Below are 21,592 nucleotides of genomic sequence, written 5' to 3' on the forward strand. Positions count from 1 at the left end.
TCGGCGCAGCTTCTTTTTTATGCACATGACTTCTGCTCTCTTACTTCCCGCTCTCCCTTCCTATGAAAGCCGCTGCTTCGGGTGTGGGAAGCAAAGCCGGACAGTGGAGCGCAGAGAAAGCTGGGCCATCCCTCAACCAACCTGAAGCCCGCGCCAAGGCGGGGGCGGAGAGGCAAGGCATTCTTCGGGCAGCGCCACCAAACCCAGGTGTGCCCGACCCTCTTCCGAGGAGAGGGTGTGGCGCCGAGCGGAGTCCTCGCTTGGCACGGGGTGGGGGGTGGGCGACTTTCCCCCGGGTCTGTGCGCGCGCGCGCTCGCCTGCGCGGTCTCTCCATTTCTCCATTCCCGCTCTGCCTCTCTCCCTGCATCTTTAGGCTCGGTCATCGCAGGGGCTCCCGTGTGACCGGGAAGTCACCCTCTGCTACCGCCGCGGTTTCCCAACCCAGGTGGAGAGCTTTCATCCCAGCGCCCCCTCCCTTTCCAGCAGCAGCGGCGGCGGCAACCCTTCGCAGCCAGTCGCGTACCCCGCCTCTCTTCCTCCCCGCCCGTCCGCCTCCCTGCTTGCCCCCGCCTTGCGCTGCTTACTTTGCAGGGCGCAGAGCCCCCAGCCCATGTGCTCGCCCGGCGCTGCCCGGCTGCGCGCCTCGTCTTCAGCCCCGGCCAGCAGGCACGATGTCCAGCGCGTCGCACGACCCCTTCTACTCCTCGCCCTTCGGCCCCTTCTACCGGCGCCATACGCCCTACATGGTGCAGCCTGAGTACCGAATCTACGAGATGAACAAGCGGCTGCAGGCTCGCTCCGAGGTGAGTGCGCGCAGTCAACCCAGGCGCGTCGCCTCGGAACGGTTCACCTCCGTCTTTGGCCCGGTGCACCGCAACTCCACGCCGCTTGGAAGACCGAGCGGGGGGCGCACCTCCCGGCCAGCTCTTTCTTGGGCACACGCGCATCGTCGCAAGATCTCAGCGGCGGGGTTGTGGGGTGTTCAGTTGCTTGTCTGCAACCCCCAACCAACCTACACGCACTCGCCAGTTGCGTGATTTGGAAGGGGAGGAAAGGAAAAGGCAACTTGGCCCAACTTGCTGCCGGAGGTTGCGGCGGTGGAGCAGAAATGCCCCCGTAAAGGGCACACATCCACATCCCCCCACCCCCAGTTCTGCTTTTGAGGATCTGATGGACCGGGGTATCTTTCCCTCGAGGCTCGCCCAATACGATTCCCCCTGCTGGTCCCAGAGCAGAAACGGATGTCTTGGATGGTTCTTGGTTTTAGCTGAAGTTGCTCTTGCGCGCGTGGCAAGGAAACAGTTACTCCCAGGGACGGACTACTCCTTTGAGGAATTCAATGGCTCAATTACTTTTCTGTCCCTTTCCAAGTTTTTCTCTTGGAGGTTGAAGTTACATTTTTGGGGTTGGGGGATGGCCGCCTTGCAAAAGGCAGCCTGGGGTTTGGTTAGGTTGGCAAAGGCGTGCAAGGGACTCCGAGTTGTCGGACCAGAGGCTGACTTGAGGGATATGGGGATCAAAATGTGACCTGCTTTCTGGCATGTGTCTTAAGGAGAATGGCTTAGATTTCCAGACACTAAACTGGGTTTCTGGATTTGGTTCCTTTCCAACTGTCGTTGTGCTTTCTGTTTAGAATTGGGAGGCTGGTTTTCTCTTCCACTAAAGTTGAAAGGAAGCTGAGGTCCCCATGGCTCCTGGAAAATGTTTATCTCGAGGTTTCTCAGATTTATACAACTCCCAAACCTACAGTGTGCTCTAATAGTCATTCCATTTCTGCATCACTTTGGAGAATCCTGCTTTCCTGAAATATTTCATAATAAGGGGAGCACTAAAGCCTGGCATAGCTGCTGGTACTTTCCTGCAGATTTTTACTAGCAGTTCCTAGATCCTCCTTTTGCTAGTTTAAGCTTGCAAATTAAAATTTGTGATTTGTGGCAATCCAGCTTGAATTTGGTTGATCATGATTACAAGATGTTTGTTTTGGAGATCACTTTCTTTTTACACTAAAAAAAGTTTTGAAAATATATTTACAAAGATTGAAGCTTATTAGCTTGAATTGGTGAGATTGTAGTCAGTTGGATTTGTTCCCTGGTTACCTATTGCCTCACCTGGTGTGCCTGGTTCTTGGGAAGGACAATGCTAAGATATCTCTGAGTTTTGCAGACTTCTTTAAAATTTTGATGGCTTCAAAACTACCTATTTCCACCACTAGTTCTGCTCTTGTACACATTCCAGTAGAGAGGGAACATAATGTTCCATCAGCATGTCATCTTTATAAGAAATGGATCTTAACCTCAAAATATTATCAGATGTAGGAACTTGGGTTCACTGCTCCATTACTCCAGACTGTAAGTAAACTCCATAAATGGGTTTACTTACAGTCTGTCACAGGATTTCTTATTACAATTGGGTGTTAAAGGTGTGAATAGAATTGAACCGTTTGTCATTAACATTCTACATTTGGTAGTGTGTCTCCATAATTACATGTAGCAGCTATGTTTCAGCAATTTGGGTGACTTCTAAACACGTTAATTTATATTAATCAATGGCATCAAAGATCAGGACTGGTCACATATTTTCTGACTAATGTTATTAATATGCACAAGAAAGCCTTTGACATTCATTGTGCCACAAATGATGACATTTGTTAGATGGAAAAGTGTGATCAGCCTCCTGATTTTTGAGAACTTTCTAAACAAGTTTGTCAAAGTATCGGTTCTCATCTCAGACAACTTGGCAATTTTGGATGACAACATGAGATACATATTAAACATGAATATGTGTGTACTTTTATTATAAATATTTTCATACAGCATCTTAACTTTTGTCAACTTGTCAATGATCTGGAATGCTATTATTTCAACAATTGCTTGAACTTGTGAAGAATTGATTTCAGTCCTGGAAGGTCATTTCATGCCCGAACACATGATATATGATGGTGCCGTAGAACATGTGCAAAATCATAACAACTAGCTTTATTTTTTTCTTTCCGTAACATCTAAATACCTCCTTACAGGCCTAATGTATCAGACACCATTGAGATGGATTTCTTAAATTTCTAGTGATCTAGGATTGGGTGTTTTTCCAACAGTTAGCATCCTTTGTTACCTGTCTACCTCTTAGCTTCTGACTACCTAGCTATCATTTATTTTCTAAGAAGAATAACAATCAGAATTGTGTTCTCTTCTACACAAAGCATCATTGCCGGCATTCACATAATACATCTCTATGCTTTAGTTCTCCAGATTTGTAAGATGTTGTTAAGTGAGTAATTTCTAAAACACTTTGACATTTGGATGATTAGTTGAATGGAAATGTTGACCAACAGTTTTTGAGCTATTGTCATTTAGTAACTGAAAAGGTGAAATAATGAATTAGAAGATGTTGAGTTATTTACTAAGATGTGTGCAAAAAGGAAGGTGCAGCTTTGATCACAGGGTCAATGCTGCCATCAGACTTTGATGAGCTCTTCTCCCCCTTCTGATGCCCCTGGTGATATCCATCACAAACATAGAAGATGGTCTGCAATGAACCTTTGTTCTGTCCGTTTCACCTTTTCTTTCCTCTAAATTAAGTATGGGAGCAATCACACTTCTATGTTTTGAAGAGTCATGTTAGTGATCATAAGATCCCATTTGGCCTACTGGTTAAAGTACCAAGCTGGAAAGTGGGTGACCATGAGTTCTAGTCCCACCTTAGCTATGAAAGCCAGCTGGGTGACCTTGGGCCAGTAACTTTCTCACAGCTCACTTCACCTCAAAGGGTTGTAGGAAAATAAAAGAAGGAAGGTGTGCTGCATATGCTTGCAAATTAAAATATGAACAAAATAAGATAAGATAACACCTGTCATCTCTAGATGGCTTCAGATCACCGGGTCCTGATGGACTGCATCCCAGAGTTCTGAAGGAACTGGCAGATATAATTTCAGAACCATTGAAACATGTCTCATGGTTCTTGGATCACCAGGGAACTACCTGAGGACTGTAAAAATGCTGGTCCCCATCTTCAAAAAAAAAAAAAAAAAAAAAAGGGGAGGACAGATCTAAGAAATTACATACCAATCAGCCTGATATCAATACCTGGAAAGATAATCAAGTAACAAATCTGCAAACCCCTAGAAGCAAACAAGGTTATAGCCAGTAGTCAAAACCAGATCATGCCAAATAAATCTTATTTCATTCTTTAACAAAATTAGTAGATCAGTGAAATCTGTGGACATAGAATACTTAGATTTTAGTAAAGCATTTAATAAAGTAGACCACAACTTACTTCTTGGCAATATAGTAAAATGTGGGCTAGAAAGCACCTCCACCAGGTGGGTTTTCTAACTGGCTGACAAATCATACTCAACATGTAGTCTTCCATGGAACTATATCCACATGGAGGGAAGTAAGCAGTGGAACCCCAAGGTTCCATTTTACACCCAGAACTCTTCTTGACAGACTTGAACACTGGGTCCAATCTAACAAAATGAAGTTCAATATCAATAGTTAGGTTTTACACTTAGGCAAGAAAAACCAACTATATAGGTATAGACTAGGTTCATGATGGCAAACCTATGGCATGCATGCCAGAGGTGGCACGCAGAGTACTCTCTGTGGGCACACGTGCCATCACCAGCTGCTCTTCTGGGTACCATTTCTGTGGGCATGCACACACAGAATTCAGAAGAGTAGCTGGCACACAGGCACACTGGCGGATGCTCTCTTCTGGGTTCCAGTGCTCTGGCACATGCATGTGTTCCAATTTCGGCACTTGGTGCCAAAACAGTTAACAATCACTGGACTAGGTGAAAGTTGATTTAACTGTGAGAGGGATCTTGGAATCCTAGTGGACAATCACATAAATAAGAGCCAACAATGTGTGACAGCAGTCAAAAAACCCAATGCAATCCTAAGCTGCCTTAATAGAGGGTTAGAATCAGATAATATGATATTCTACCATGTTTTCCCCAAAATAAGACAGAATCTTATTTTCTTTGACCCCCCAAATTTTGCTTGGGACTTATCGGGGGTGGAGTGGGGTGGCTGCTTTCTTGCAAGCAGGCGCCCGAAGAGTCGGGCACAGCCTCAGGGGCAAATGGCTGTGTTGCACTGTCGCAGCAGCACAACAAAGCCACCATGAGGTGACCATGCTGATGAGCAGCCGCCTGGCAACCCCTTTTCTAGCTGGGCAGAGTGCCACTCACCAACCCAGTAACATCCCAAAGGCGCTAAGTCGCGTGGCGCTCTGCCCGGCTGGAAAGAGGTTGCGCGAGCACTTGTTCTGCCTCCAGCTCGCGTGCCTCATAGCCTCACCATGCCCAGCTCTCCCTGCAGGGCTGGGCCGGAGTGCCGCCATGGCCCCGCTGCCACTGCTGCCCTTCTGCCACCGCTGCCATGCTCCGAGCATAACCGGCTTCCAAATTCCGGAGATCCGCTGCCGAGTCTTCTGGCAGCGGCCGCTCTGGGACTACGCTCTATGGTTGTGTGCTGGCTGTTGGAAGACTGGTGGGCCAAGGGTCATTGCATCCTGGTCCTCACCGACAACGTGGCGGCCAAGGCCCACATCAATTGACAGGGCGGCACATGTTCCAAGACACTGCACACCGAGGTGGTGTAGCTGGGCAGCTGGGTGGAGAGACACCTGCAGTCGATCCGGGTGGAGCACATCACGGGGATCAATGACCATCAGGCTGACTGGTTGAGTCGAGAGACGGTGGACAACGGAGAGTGGAGCCTCTCCCTGGAGCTGTTTCAGAGCATATGCCAGAGGTTTGGACGACTGGTGGTGGACCTCTTCACCACTCCGGCAAATGCCCAGCTTCCCCGGTTCTTTTCTTGGTTCCCAGCTCGGGGAACAGAGGAGGTCGATGTCCTTCGCACAAGGTGGCCAGGCGGGCTACTGTATGCTTTTCCTCCCTTCCCCCTCATTCCCTGGGTAGTTCAGAAGCTAGTTAGGGAACAGGCAGAGCTGATCCTGGTGGCACTCCACTGGCCGAGGAGGGCCTGGTTTGCAGATCTCACGTCCCTGTCGATCCAGCCTCCTTGGCGGATTCTGGAGGGGAAAATAGAGTTGCACCAGGGGAAGCTAGTGGACCACAAGCCGCACTGGTTGCAACTAGCCGTGTGGAGATTGATCTGGGGCGCCTGAGGGAGGCTCACCTGTCACAGCAAGTGATTAGAACCATAGAGGCCCTGCGCAGACAATCCACTATGAGGATCTATGACTCCACCTGGGTTTCATTTGTAACCTGGTGTCAGGTGAACCAGGTGGGGCCCACCAGGGCATTTGTTCCACAAGTCCTGAACTTCATCCAGGACGGGTTGGATAAAGGACTCTCCCAGGGCACTGTGCACAGGCAACTGGCTGCCCTTGCTACTATCCTCCCAGGTGAGGGCCCGGTTCCCCTTATCCAACTATCCATTGTTAAGAGGTTTCTTCGGGGGGTCACCAATCTGCACCCCTCCAGTGGTCCATAGATTCCCCACATGGAATCTCCCTACTGTGTTGCGGGCTTTCATGGATGAGCCCTTTGAGCCGTTGAAGACAGTTAGCCTGAAGCTCCTAACCTTAAGGTGATGTTTCTAGTGGCTATCATATCGGCTAGATGGGTGTCAGAGTTAGGAGCACTTTCCTCCAGGGAGATTTGTGCGTGTTCCACAACAACAGGGTTGTGTTGATGTTAGGTCTGGCCTTTATTCCAAGGTGAATTCCATCTTCCACTGTTCCCAGGAGGTTGTACTTCTGGATTTTGGATGTCCGAGGGGCCCCTGCATATTTACTTGAAGCAGATGGCCTGCTTCCGGATACCTGTGCTCGATCCAAGCAGAACACATCTCCAGAATATATGACACCATGTGGAAGTCCTTCGATAGCTGGTGCAGAGAGCATGATGCTGTGGCGACTACGGCTACAATTTCTCAGATCTTAGACTTTTTGCAAGATGGACTCGACCAAGGCTGGCCTCTAACTCTCTTAGATGACAGGTGATGGCCTTGTCAATGATCTTGACAGTAGACGAGCATTATTCCGTTGGTCGTCATCCCATCATCTATAGTTTTCTACAGGGTGCAACCAACCTGAGGCCTCCGGTCATTCACAGGTACCCCTCAGGGGATCTCAATGTGGTGTTATGGGCTCTCATTAGCTCGCTCTTTGTACCTCTCCAATCGGCAGCCTCAAATATCTGACATTTAAGACAACCTTTTTGATTGCCATCACATCGGCATGGCAAATTTCTGAATTGGCAGCAGTCAATTTGTGAGGACTTATGCTTGATACGACCTGACAGAGTAATCCTCCATTTGGACCTGGCATTTATACCCAAGATCAACTCTTGGTTTCACCGGGCCCAGGAGGTCATAATTCTGGATTTTTGTCCACACCCCAAACATCCCAAAGAGAAAAAGTGGTACATGCTCGATGTTCATAGAGCATTACATAAGTACATCAAATGTATGGCTGCCTTCCGTCACTCTGAATCACTTTTGTCTCATTTCAACCTGCATCCCAGGGCTGCAAAGTTTCTTCTCAGACCATCAGAAGTTGGCTATGGGCCTGTATTACCTCGGCCCATGTTCTTCAATCTATTCAGGTGCCATGCCATATCACTGCACATTCTACCAGAAGCGCCGCCACCACGGCGGCCTGGGCTACCCAGGCACCGATAGAGGAAATGTGCAAGGCTTCCACGTGGACTTCTTTGTCTCCCTTTGTTCAAAACTACAGACTGGACAAATTTGCTTCTGCAGAGGGGGCATTTGGGAGGCGAGTTCTCCAGGGCATTCATACCAGCAGAGAGACCCTGGATGCTTCCGCTTCCTGCCCTAGTGACATTTAGCTTCGGTATGTCCCATGCTTGGACTCCCCAGAGCAGCACCCAGGAAAATGACCATTGGCTTACCTGAAGGGTCTTTTTCTGGGTGCTGCGAAGGAGAGTCCAACCCCACTGTGGGGTCTGCTCCACCATTTGTCATATGATTTCTTCTGGACTTGTGGATATATCTTAAGCCATGATTTAAGTAGGATTTATTGATTCTAGAAAAGCGATGGGCAACTATGGTAACTTTATGACTTGCATGGTTTAGGAATTCTGGGAATTGAAGTCCCAGGTTATAAAGTTGCTCATCTCTGCTTTAGAAGATTTCCCAAAGTTCCTACTAGTCCTATGATTCTATTTTATGATTTTATCATTCAATACAACATACATGGGCTCTTACCCAACATAAAGATAAAGCACACACTTTTCCTTGTTTGCAGTTTTAACCACCGCACAGCAGAGTGCCAATTGAAAACCTCTGGCAGAAAGCCTGATCACTCGTTAGGGGGGAACCCTGTAACCTCCCCCCCCCAAGGAAAAGAAATCGCACTGAGAAGCCAGGAGTTTTATTCCCCCCCCCAATCCCAGAGGAAGGAACTCTGGCACCCCGAGAAGACTCAAGCCAGTCCAAAAGCGAACCAAAAGATGACCCACTGGTAAGCAACCGAATTGAACTGCTCACCCTACCCCTAAGACTTTTCATTCCCAGCCAAAGGAAAAGGGAGGAAGCAGCAGCATTACTGGGCTTGGGGTGCACCCGATGCCTAATTAGCCCAACCCTGGCAGGGAGATTGGGAATTCACCTGAGGAAAATGAAAACCCCCATCGCTTTCTGCAGCTAGATGGCACAGTAGCAGGGCGGAACCAGCCCTTTTTGCCACAGAATCATTACAAATAAATTTGGAGGACCATAGTGAGACCCTCGCATCCATAGTATCACCAGGAATGGAATGGCCACTAGTCCTAGGGCTCACTTGGCTACGGAAGTGGAACCCTAAAGTAAACAAGAGGTATAGAAACATAAAATTCCAGAGACACATAACATTTGCAAACCACCCAGAGGAAAAGGAGGTGGACAAAGGGATCAGGAAAATGGCCATGGCTGGCCACCCTGCTGAGGCCACTAGCATTCCCAAAGAATACCAAGATTTGGCTGAGATATTTAGTGAGGAACTTCCATCTCATTTTGCCACGGATTGTGCCACTGAGATCTTACCAGAGCCTTAACTTCCAAAACCAAAGATGTACTGCATGTCCCCCAGAGTACTAGATGAACTCAGAGTGTTTATTGACAAAAATCTAAAAATAGGTTTTATTGAACCTACCCAACCAAAAATAGCGGCCCCTGTATTGTTCTGCGAAAAGAAAGATGGCTCCTTATGTTGACTACAGTAACCTCAACACAATTGGCACGGAAAATATGTACCCACTCCCACTCATGAAGGGCGTGCTGGCCCATCTCTCTAAAGGAAAAATCTTTTCAAAACTGGATTTACAAGAGGCGTCCTACCGCATCATAATTAGGAAAGGGGATGAGTGGGAGGCTGCTTTTAAGACCCCGCTGGGGTGTTACCAATTTAAAGTACTCTCTTTTGGACTACAAAGGGCCCCTGCCATGTTTATGCAACTAATTAATGAGGTGCTCCAGGAACATTTATACAAAGTGGTCCTCTTGATGACATTCTCATTTATACCGAAACAAAAGGAGAACACACAAAACTAGTCCGAGCAGTTCTCGCTAAACTCCAAGCCGCCAAAGTATGCAAAACTCTCTAAATGTGAGTTCCACCAAGAAAGAATTGACTACCTTGGATACAGAATACCCCACAAGGGAATAGAGATGTATCCACAAAAAGCAAAAGCCATCATTAATTGGGAACCACCCCAAACCCATAAACAACTACAAAGTATCCTGAGGTTTGCTAACTTTTACCATCAATTCATTCTAGCCTTTGCGAGAATTGCTCTTCCCATTATGAACTTGCTAAAGACAAAAAAAAAGGGGGGGGGAACAAACCAAGGCAACCCCTTAACTGGACCATGGAATGCCAAGCAGCATTTGAAAAACTTAAAGCAACTATTCTCAACCAAGCCAATCCTAAAACATCCAGAATAACCATTTGTCATCCAAGCAGATGCCAGTGACATGGCAATAGGAGTGGACCCACTGCAAAAACAATGAACAGGGACAATTGCAACTGTGTACATACACATCCAAAAATTTGACAAAAACTGAGCAAAGGTGGGCTATATGGGAGAAAGAAGCTTATGCAGTATGATGGGCCCTCCTCACATGGAGACAATTCTTAGAAGGGACATTTGGGATTTGTGAAAACGCTACACCTGATCAAAAGACAATTCTGGTGGCATCCATTAAAGAAGACATGAGAGCTACGTTGCTAACTGCCCCACCTGCGCAGCTGCAAAAAAATGACAAGGAAAATCCTCAGGACTTTTACAAACTCTAGCAGAACCTTCAGCACCCTGGAGAGAGATTTCTATAGAGTTTATAGTGGAGCTGCCTGAAAGCATGGGAAACACAATTATTTGGATTGTAATGGACCTCTTTTCAAAACAGGTCCATTTCATATCCTGCCAAAAGATCCCAACAGCCAGGGCATTAGCACAAATGTTTTTAGTTCACATTTATCGCCTCCATGGAGCTCCCCAATATATTATCTCAGACAGGGTGTCCAATTCACCTCCAAATTTTGGCGGGCTTTCTTAAACCTGCCCAGGGGCTTTCCTCTTCACATCATCCTATGACAAATGGCAGGGCTGAAAGGGCCAATGGCATATTGAAACAAGATTTAAGATGTTTTATTAACTACCAACAGACCTGTTACCTTTTGCTGAAGTAGCTTACAACAACTCAGCAGCGCTGGTTCACCCCGTTTCAGGTTTCCACAGGACAAAAATTCAACCCCATGCCAGAGTTACCAGCTAAGGAACCTGACATCCCCTCCCTTAAGGAGTGGATAAACAATCTACAATTCACTTGGCCAGTGGTCAGACTAGCGCTACAAGAAGCTAGAGCAGTTTTTAAAGTTCGAGCTGACAAGAAGCGCCGTTCAAAGTGGGGTACCACGTATATCTATCCACAAAGTTTCTACAATTTTTACAACCATAAGAAACTGGGACAAAATTCATTGGCCCATTCCTCATCACCAGAATCATTAACTCTGTCACGGTAGAACTCCTCCTTCTCAAGACACTTAGGCAGATTCATCCAATGTTTTCCTGCAGCCTACTGAAGCCAGAAATCACTTCATAGGTCAGACCCCCTTTGCCCACACTTCCAACCCCATTATGGTGGAAGGAGAACAACATTTTGAAATTAAAGCTATCCTGGACTCCCACACTCACCACAGCTCGACACAATATTTAGTGGCATGGAAACACCTACCACCTTCTCAAGTGGGTAGCCAACAAACATGTAAAAGCTCCCACACTGTTAAGGAAATTCCACCTGAAATACCCTCAAAACCATCCTAACGCATTATATGTTTTATGTCTTTCCAGGTGGACTTTCCATTTTTCTGAGGAGAGCAATATGTCCGTGTATCTGCCATTCTTCAATGGATGAAAAGGGGGGTGTTGTTTTGTTCTTTCTCCTTTCTATGTCTTGCCTTGCATGTTTATATAACCTTTTGCCTGATTTATAACCATTGCCTGGTGCCTCGGGTCTGGAAAATCCTCACTTCTTGGAGGCTGCAAAGTGGGAGGATCCATGTGGTTTGAAACTCTGGAACATGATCCTTGAGAATTCCTGCTTATCCGTGCCTCAGAGAGGCCAGTACAAAAAGATCTTCACATCTGCGGATTGGTGGGAATCCACATTGGGAGGAGTTCCTAAGTCCCTTTATCATGAATTGTAGAGCTTGAGAGTCCCAGTGCCTGCTTTCAATGTTGATTTGCTTTCACTCCTTTTCAATAAAAACTTCCTTTTAAAATACCAGGTTTTTCAAGAGTCTACACTTTTTTGAAGGGGGATGAGGCAGTTCCTTACACTAATACAACAATTTTAAACAATAAGCACCCTCTCTTCCCTTGCAGAGCTTATGATGAACCTGCTTCTTTATTGGGAAATGTATCTGCAGCTGCTAATATGCAAATCAGCAGAGATTTTTAGGACCATGAGCAAAAGGCATCATATGTCTGAGGAGATTTTTGAAAGTCTACTGGTATATCAGGTGTGTTCAGTCCATATTCTGTGGACCATATGCAGCCCTAGACAACTAGTAATGCGGCCCCACAAGATTCCCCACCTCCAAATAACAGAAGTTTGTTATTCATATACATTAACTGTATTCTATATTTTATATGTGGCCCAAGTCAATTCTTCACTTAATGTGGCCCAGGCAAGACAAAAGGTTGCATGTGCCTGGTCTATATGGTTAGACTTGATTTATATTTAAATGAGAAACCACCAGGGAATTCCCAGGGGGCAGTCTAGATTGACAACTTGCAAAAACAATCTGGAGGAAGGAAAGTACAAATCCCTTCTGTATTGATGCCAAGAGTTAAACCTGATTTTGGAAGGATGTCCATTTTTGCAATAGGATGACCTCCCAAAATAAACCTGCACTAGACCAAACCCGGTGAGGAGTATAGTGACACTTTTTTTCTTATTTCACTGGAGATTCTTATTTCAGCACAGTTTGTTTGTTTCTATGACCAAGTCTGTACTTAGAGTTTAGGCTACATTTGAATCAATAAGAGTTTATTGATCTTAGCTGGATTGCTCCAGGAAGAATCATATTTCTCGTTTCTGAAAATAAGCTGTTCGAAAGGGTGATATCGTTTTAGTCTCCTATGTTTAAATTGTATCTGTTTCTGACACTGAGCATATTGCAAATATGTGGCTGAGACTCCCCCTTCAAGATTGTTGTTAAATTGTGATTTTCTAGCATGTGTAATTTTTACATGCAGAACATTCAGATAAAAAACAAAATTGTACAGATCATCATGAAAGAGTTGGAAGGAAACAAAGCAAGGGAATATTTTACTGAAAGAAACTGCTTCTGGTTGAGGTTGGGCTCCTATGTTAACAGAACTTGTGGATGAGAATCCAACTGACAGTTTTAATCAATCATGACTTGTAAAAAACAAAAATCATCTTTTTAGTAAGGCTATTAGTATAAAAGTAAACTAGTAGATTTAACCACTAGGCCAAACTGGCCCCTGGGCTTATTTTCAGGAAGGTATTTTTAAGTGCGCACACACACATATATATACAATACAATAGTAGAGTTGGAAGGGACCTTGGAGGTCTTCTAGTCCAACCCCCTGCCTAGGCAGGAAACCCTATACCATTTCAGACAGATGACTATCCAACATCTTCTTAAAGACTTCCAGTGTTGGGGTATTCACAACTTCTGGAGGCAAGCTGTTCCACTGATTAATTGTTCTAACTGTCAGGAAATTTCTCCTCAGTTCTAAGTTGCTTCTCTCCTTGATTAGTTTCCACTCATTGCTTCTTGTTCTACCCTCAGGTGCCTTGGAGAATAGTTTGACTCCCTCTTCTTTGTGGCAACCCCTGAGATATTGGAACACTGCTATCATGTCTCCCCTAGTCCTTCTTTCTCTTAAGCTAAACATACCCAGTTCCTGCAACCATTCTTCATATGTTTTAGTCTCCAGTCCCCTAATCATCTTTGTTGCTCTTCTCTGCACTCTTTCTAGAGTTTCCACATCTTTTCTACATCGTGGTGACCAAAACTGAATGCAGTATTCCAAGTGTGGCCTTACCAAAGCATTATAAAGTGGTATTAACACTTCATGTGATCTTGATTCTATCCCTCTGTTGATGCAGCCAAGAACTGTGTTGGCTTTTGGCAGCTGCTGCACACTGCTGGCTCATATTTAAATGTTTGTCCAAGGACTCCAAGATCCCTTTCACAATTACTACTGTTGAGCAAGGTACCACCTATACTGTACCTGTGCATTTCGTTTTTCTTGCCTAAATGTAGAAGTTGAAGTCCACAAGTCTTAATGTTGCCAAATTTGAAGACCTCTGGTATAGGTTCTCCTGCTTGAACAGGGGGCTGGACCAGAAGACCTCCAAGGTCCCTTCCAGCTCATTTATTCTAAGTTTATAAAAGCTCCACTCAATGCTGGTCGCAGGTGGATTTTCTTTTAGGATTTGTGTTTAGTTTTTGAAACCCATCCTCTCTACTTGTGGAATTACTGGTTTTGAATAGTTGGTTTGGTGAGCAGAAGTTTAGCCATTGAAACCACGTAAGCATTTAAAGGCAGAATGTTTGTGTCGTGCAAAATAATTGGCAATCTGAAGGAGATAAGATTATATTATATACCTTTGTATGTGTGGATATGTGCACACATAAATTTTGCAGCAGGGTTAACAATGACCAGAGCACCTCTTGGTTAGCATAGCCAATAAGAAACTTGGCCAATAATATTAAGGCAAGTATGAGCAATTATCTGTCCATGGTTGCTTTAAAAAAATGACACCAGAGTTACTTGCCTTTTTGGCTGGGGATTGGATGAAAACAGTAATGCAAATCTTAAAATTGAGATTTTTTTTTTAAAAAGGAAAAATAGATTGTACTTTAATTTTGCTTATATGTGTGATGTGAGTCAACCATTTTTGATATTTAGACCACCAAATCTTAAAGACTATGCAGGTGGTTTGGAAGGGGTTAGTAGCAAAGCTAGTGTTGATATTGTGGAAATTAATGAAACTGAAAATTACAGTGATGTTATTGCAGGGATGTGACTATCCAGCTAAAGTTGTTTCTCTGACATTCTAAGACCTAGATGTCTGAGTGATATCAGGATCTTCTTTTGATGGAAATTTCAGATTGGGTGATAAATCCATTTTCAGATACTGAGGAAGATGGGGTAGTGGAGGAACAACTCATAGAGCTGCAAAATGACATTGAGCTGAAGCCAAAGTTTAAGAAATCGTACCAAGAGTTTTGGTTACAGAAATAAATTTCTGATCGCTATCCTGCACTATGGACAGTGGTTAAGAAGCTCCTTGTTGCATTTCCAACATCATATTTGGTGGAACTTGACTTCAGTGTGGTCATCCAACTTCTCTCCAAGCAAAGTAATCGACTCCAGATTACTGAATATGGTGATTTAAGACTCCTGCTAAGTGACTTGAAACCAGACATTGGGAAACTGGTATCACTTCACCAAGCCCATCCATCACATTAAGAATTTACTGAACAGTGAAGTAGTTACTAAATTTTATTAAGTTTACTATGTTACTAGTTACTAAGGTTCTTGATAAATGACTATCAGACTTTGAAAACCTGGTATCACTGGATCATGTTCAACAATTTTGTTGAATTAACATTAACTAAAAAGGCGTTTAAATTGGATTTTGAATAAATCTGCAATTGTTGCAGTTTTGAATTTTACTGTTACTATCTTCCTTCTGTTGTGCAAACTGCCCAGTCACATGACCCCCCAGCCATGCCCACCAAGCCACACCCACCAAGCCACGCCCACAGAACCGGTAGTAAAAAAAATGAATTACACCACTGGGTGGGGGGCACTGAGGATCAGTTTGTAGCACCAAGGGGGCGGTGGGCTGAAAAAGTTTGGGAACCACTGATCTAGTGCCTTACAAGTAATGGGCCAGATGAACTGTTCAACCCTCTCTTCCAGGGAAGGGTTTTGAGGCTTCTCCTGGGCAGTTCTGGGATGGGCACGAAATCCTTACCAGAAACCACTTTGAATGGGGTAAAACCCATGCTACTATGTATGGAGTTATTATATGCAACATCTGCAAATGGCAGTAAGTCAGCCCAGTTATCTTGCTGATAGTTTACGTAGCAGCTGAGGTACTGTTCTAAAACCAAGTTAACATGTTCACAAGCCCTGTTAGTCTGTGGGTGGTGGGCAGAGCTTAGGCCTTGGGTGGAGCCTAACAACTTTCAAAAGTGGGAGGAGAACTGGACCCGCCTGACCAAAATAATGCATTCAGGAACACCCTGTAACATACACATGTTGAATAAATAGTTTAGACAATGTTTTTGCTGAAGGGATCTTGGAGAAGGGACAAAATGCACCTGCTTAGAGAACAAATCTGTGACCACCCAAATAACGGTGGTTCTATTGCTCTTGGGAATTCAAAGATGAAGTCAATGGATATCACTTTCTACTTTGCTTGCTTGCTGTCAGCTGCCATAGAAATGGGGAGGGAGGGGCTTGAGGTATTTGGTTTGGGGAATTTATGGTGCTAGAGGAGTTATCAAAAGAGGTTGGTTCTTACCATCTTTTGTGCATGCTGATGGCCTGTGTTTGGACTTGGTCAAGGTCAACCATCTCATGGTGATTGAGAAGGGCATCTCCTGCTGATCTCAGGGACACCTCAAAGTCCCTGAAAGATACAGGAACAGCCATTTTTTCTGGTGACAGAAACGCAGCTAATGAAGCTGCTGAAGTTGGGACAGCTCCAGAATGGGAAGAAAGCGGAAAGAGAAAGTGTGTCAAATTGGTGAGGAAATTTTATTATTAGAGGAAGAGACTACCCAAGAAAAAAATTTAAGTTAAGTTAAGATTGAAGACAAAAGACTGTAGGCGGCAAAATTGATCTGCATTGAACGTTGTTTCTAATTTTTTCTTTTTTTCACGGATGGAATTTTTGCAAAGGCTCCCTATTTTTTAAACTGAATGGATTAATTCTTTCTTCTTTTTTCACTTTTGCTGATACCTATGGATTAAAATTCTCCTTTTTTTATAATTCTTGATTTGATTGATTGGATTGTTTTTCATCTCCATTTAAGGTTTTTTTTCTTTCTTAAGCTTGGAATATAAAGAAGAAAATAAGAAGGATTATAAAGAGGGTTGTAACAACAGGAGGAAAAGCAGTTACACTGCCACTTAGAGGCTGGAGGCTGGATACATTGTTTTTTCTTCTTTCTCTTTGATCACTTGAGATTCAAGATTCTTTTAGTTTGTTTACTGACAGTGATAGTAGGAAGAGCACAAGTTGTTTATACAGGTGCCTTTTGGAAGTTCTATCACTAGCTATTGGAGGGAAGAGAACATTTTGACTTGAAAGATAATAACTGAACCTGTTTGAAGTTCATTAAAGTAGCCTTGAACTCTATAGTGCAGTGTCTGCAAAATTGAAAGAATGGCTGAGCTGGAAAAAGAAACTGTAACATTGCAAATGATTATGTTTGAAATTCAAAATCTATTAGTTGTGACAGAGAGAATTGAAAAGACTTTGGAGAATATGGAATACAAAACAGAAATATCTGATGGAGAAACTGAGGATATTTACCAAATGAAGAAAGTGGAGGACAGAGTTCAAAAGATGGAAGGAAAAAATGAGCAAAGAGATAAGAAAACTGTGGATACTGACAACAAAGTGAGTGTGGTTTGTAATGGAAAGAGTGGAATATAGAAAGGGGAGATGGATGGATTGGAACTCTACCCCAGACTTCAAAGCACAGAAGAAGAAAAGAGGAAAAAATTGACAAAGATAAAATCTTTTTTTTAAAAAAAAGTTTTATTGGTTTTATAAAATTTTAAGGATAGGGGTAGTGGATATGGGTACAAATTTTGACAGCTACATCGTGCAGGAAATGGTATTCCCCCCAAGTCTCATAACCTTTACAAAATGATAAACAAGATGTTACTGCTTAACTAAATTTTGACAGCTTATTTTTACATTATATCTTTCAATATTTTCAATCATTTACTTTGTATCTAACAAAAGAATTCATTATATCAGCAATTGCACTATTTTTCTAACTTACTTTTGTGATCTGAATTTTCTCATTGTTGCCTCCGCCCCCCCGCCTGCCAGCAAAGCCTTCGCCCTTCCCATATCTTATGTACTGACTCCCGCTTTGTCTAGAAGAGCTTTGTTTTTTTCCATGAAGGCCTCCGCCTCCATAGTTGTATTAATTCTAACTCTGCTGCCCTCCCAGAAAATCAGCATACCTTCTGGCAAAAGCCACCGAATCCTTTGTCAAATAATTTTTTTGCTAATAGTGCATATTTTTTCCTCTTGTCTCTTACTTTCTTTGGGATGGCTATCTCTCTATCCTTGTATTTTAATGTTTGCCCCCTTTGTGCCCCCAGAATCTCATCTCTTGTAGCCTTCCGAAGAAATTTGATATGAACCTCTCTTGGAACATTGTGTGTTCTAGCATAAGCTGAATTAACTCTATAAACCAGGTCAATATCCCATCCTAACTGCTGTTTGTCTTTTTTAATGTATTCAGCTAACATTGTTGTCATGATCTCCTTCAGGTCTTCATTGTCAGTCTCAATTATGTTTTGAAATCTAAGGAAAAAAGACATCCTTTCAAATTCCATTTTTATCATGTGGTTCTCAAGTTCTAAATTTCCTCTCTGGACCCCCCTCACCTCCCCCCTCATCTCAGCCATCCCCTCCTCCAGAACGTCTAGTCTCTGTTTTGTGCCGTTTGGTTTTGATTTTCTCTGAGCTGTTCATTCATCTCTCTCAATTGATTTTTCATTTCCTCCTGTCCTTTTAAAATCTTTTGAAGCAGCTGATGAGTTATTGATTCCTCCTCAGGGGCTTTAGGTTGTAAAAACAATGTTAATGACTGTTGACCAATTGGACTGGATGTTGAAGATGTTGGAGCAGAACCTGGTTTCCCAGGTGGTGGTTTCTTCAGAGCCATCATAAAAAGAGGACTCAGAGATATCTATGTCCATACAAAGAAAAGGCGACTGTGGAGAGGCACAACCAAGAGAGACCATGAGGCAGGCAGTCCAGACAGGAATAAAGACCCTCTATATAATTCAAATCCAGCCAAAAGTCAGTTATTCCAAATCCAAGAAACTCTGTAGCAAGAGATATTCCTGGGAGTTACGGAGGCAAAAGTACAGTGCCAGCAGTTTTCATAGGAGGAGTCTAATTTCAAAGGTCATAAAGACAACGGAAGTATGCCATTTTGCTTCGCCAGCCCCGGGGATCAGAAAGCAACAAATCTAAAGTTTTCGAAGTTTTTTTTTTTTAAAAAGTCAGATCATCACTTTTCTTTCACAATTGCATTAAATGTTCATTTTGCCATTGCTTATAGCGAGTGTGATTTCTTTTGAAGCTCGCTCTCTCTCCTCCGAGAGAGGAGATGAATCCAAGCTGCTTTTCCAGGATTCCCCCCCCCCCCTCCAATCACACTTCCCAGCAGGGGATTGAAAATCTTTTTAAAAGCTGACGATCTTTCATTTAAATGTCAAAAGGAGAATTGGGGGGAATCCCCATCTCACCACACTTCGGCTGTAGCCTTCAGATTGTCAGTCATCCAGTTGTCTCGAAGCGAAAGCACGCGGGAGCATAAAGAACTCTGTCACGCACCCCCTCTCGCTTCTCGGCTCCTGGGGCAATGCCAGGAGCCCCCCCGTGGCTGCCGCCGATGCAGGGGACCCCCAGCGAGCAGCCCATAAGGCAGGGCGCCCCTTCAAGGCACCCTGTGCCCCCCCCAGCCGAGGGAAGCCACCAAGAGAGTGCAGGGCAGATGAAACACGTCCGTCGCTCTCAACAAGCGGAAGCGATCTCGACAAAGATAAAATCTTGATAGAAGCACTAGCAATAACCAAAGATAATCTGATGGAAAGAGCAGATGTTGGGTTTCAAGCTTTTGTGAGATACGAAAGGAACAGCATGTTGCCAAGGGAGGTTTATACAAGATTTATTAAGAAAGTAACTAGAACATCAATGTTACAAATGGCAAGAGATATAAGACCGTACTATTGCTGGAGGGATAAGGTTGATGCAATGAAAATGTATAATAAAAATTAAGCTAAATTTAGTTTACTAGTAGTATGTATAAAATGAAGCGACAATAGCTATAATTAAATAATGATTAATAACGATAACAATACATATAGATATATTAGTTTGATAATATGAAATTTTATCTAAACAACACATGGAGATTATGAGAGGAGGTTTAAAAGCTTTATCTAGAATATGATATAAAGATGTATTGTGATTGAATGATTTTAGGATGACTTAATAGAATGTTATCATATAATCTTATTCTAGATTTTGAATATTATATATAAAAGGACATAAAAACAATTATAGTCAAATTAAGGTTGAGATATAATAATTGTGATATACATGAATATAGATGAATTTAAAATATGTGATTCCCCGGGCCCGGGGAAGGGGCGGTGGGGTAGCAGTGATTATCCGGGAGGACTTAGAGCCGAGGGAGTCCACTGTGCCACAGACGTCCGGATGTGAATCCCTTGTTGTGAAATGGGGCCCTGGGAGGCAGTTGGGCCTGCTGATAGTATACCTGGCTCCCCGCCATACATCAGCGACCCTGCCTGAGCTCCTCGAGCTGATCGCATCGGTGGTGGTTGAGACCCCCAAACTTCTAGTCACACCCATCCCAGAGCTAAAACTTCCATGGGGGGTGCATATAAAGAAAAAAAGATGTCTAATCCCTGCAGTGACCAGGAAAACATGGGAGCTACTGGATCCTCATTTCCTTTGGAAATGGAATGGATGGCTGAACTGGATTTGGAGGAAAGATCTATCTGGCCCAGATGGTCATTGGGAGTGGGGCAGAAGAGTGATCCCAAGGAGACTCCAGCCGGAGTCACTACGAGCCGATGCCGGCAACCAGAGGCTGCCTGGCAGGAAGCCGAAAAAGAGGACCTCATGATGACCCACGCTTTGAAACTTCTTCAAGAAGCATGGGAGAAGCACCATTTCCATGAAAACCATGCAGAAAGGGAGATTGAATTAGCCAAGCTGCCAGAGGGATGAGTGGATGACCTGTCTAACCCTGAGACAGCCCTGCCAATAGCGAAGCTCTGCCAATCTCTATGAAAATGAGGCAGTATCTGCGTGCCGGGAGACCCTACATGGTCAAAGCAGCCCTGGAGGTGTGGTGAAGGAAGGAGAGGTGCTTCGTTGACCACGAGGAAACCACAATTTCCTCATTAGGTCTGAAGAAAGCTCTCCCAAATGGCAGCAGGGACAACGGCCATGTTTGGCAAGTGATAAGCTGTGACAACTGGGACAATAAGATTTGTGCTGGAGCAGGCCATGGACAGAACATTGAAACTGGGTGAGACAACTTCCAACTTATTCTAAAAATCTAACCCAAGTAAAAAAAATGTAAAAAGAATGTAAAAAATTTTTTAATCTCCAAACATTAAAAAAGCAGTGATTGGATACATGGGGAAAGATTAAAGACTCAGATGTGAAAATAATATTTAATGTGTGTCAGTCTACTCCCCGTCGGCATCACTCCTCCACCAGCCACCCATCCCCTGCCCATGGACTTTAGCCTTACCTTTGCAGGCAGCTGCAGTGCGGTTGAAATGAGCAGAAGTGTGGCTGGATTCTGGAAGATAAGGCTGACGGCTCAAAGAGGGGCGATTGGGGAGGTGCAGCCTTGTGTTTGGCAAGGCACCTCCTCGCCAGACTCCTATCAGCTGGAAAAAGCCAGCTATGGGATGAGATGGGTGGAGCGAAGAGTGGGGCTGAATCCCACCACTGCACAGTCCAGATACATTGAGTTGGTGGGCTGTATCCAGCCCATGGGCCATAGTTTGAGGATCCCTGCCCTACACCATTTCTGATAAATGGCAGTCCAATCTCTTCTTGAAAGCCTTCAGTGATGAAGCTCCCACAACTTCCAAAGACAAGCTGTTCCATTGTTTGATTGTTCTCACTGTCAGAAAATGTCTCCTTATAGGTTGAATCTTTCCTTGATCATGTTTCTATATATATATATGTATATATGTATGTATGTATGTATGTATGTATGTATGTATGTATGTATGTGTGTTACAACCCCTGGTATGCC

The 21,592-nt window shown here is 44.1% G+C and overlaps 1 protein-coding gene across 2 annotated transcripts in view; it reads left to right on the plus strand.

Moving 5' to 3' along the window:
* Positions 1 to 591: 591 nt before the first annotated feature.
* Positions 592 to 21,592, plus strand: part of LDB2 (LIM domain binding 2) — a 149,574-nt gene continuing 128,573 nt past the window's right edge. For both annotated transcript variants that reach the window (XM_081959421.1, XM_081959422.1), the window contains exon 1: positions 592 to 804. In XM_081959421.1, the coding sequence (XP_081815547.1) occupies positions 673 to 804 (132 nt within the window). In that variant the 5' untranslated portion in view covers positions 592 to 672. The remainder of the gene's footprint in view (positions 805 to 21,592) is intronic.

Source organism: Natrix helvetica (genome assembly GCF_964273705.1).
Source record: "Natrix helvetica genome assembly, chromosome: 7".
NCBI classification, from domain to species: domain Eukaryota; kingdom Metazoa; phylum Chordata; class Lepidosauria; order Squamata; family Natricidae; genus Natrix; species Natrix helvetica.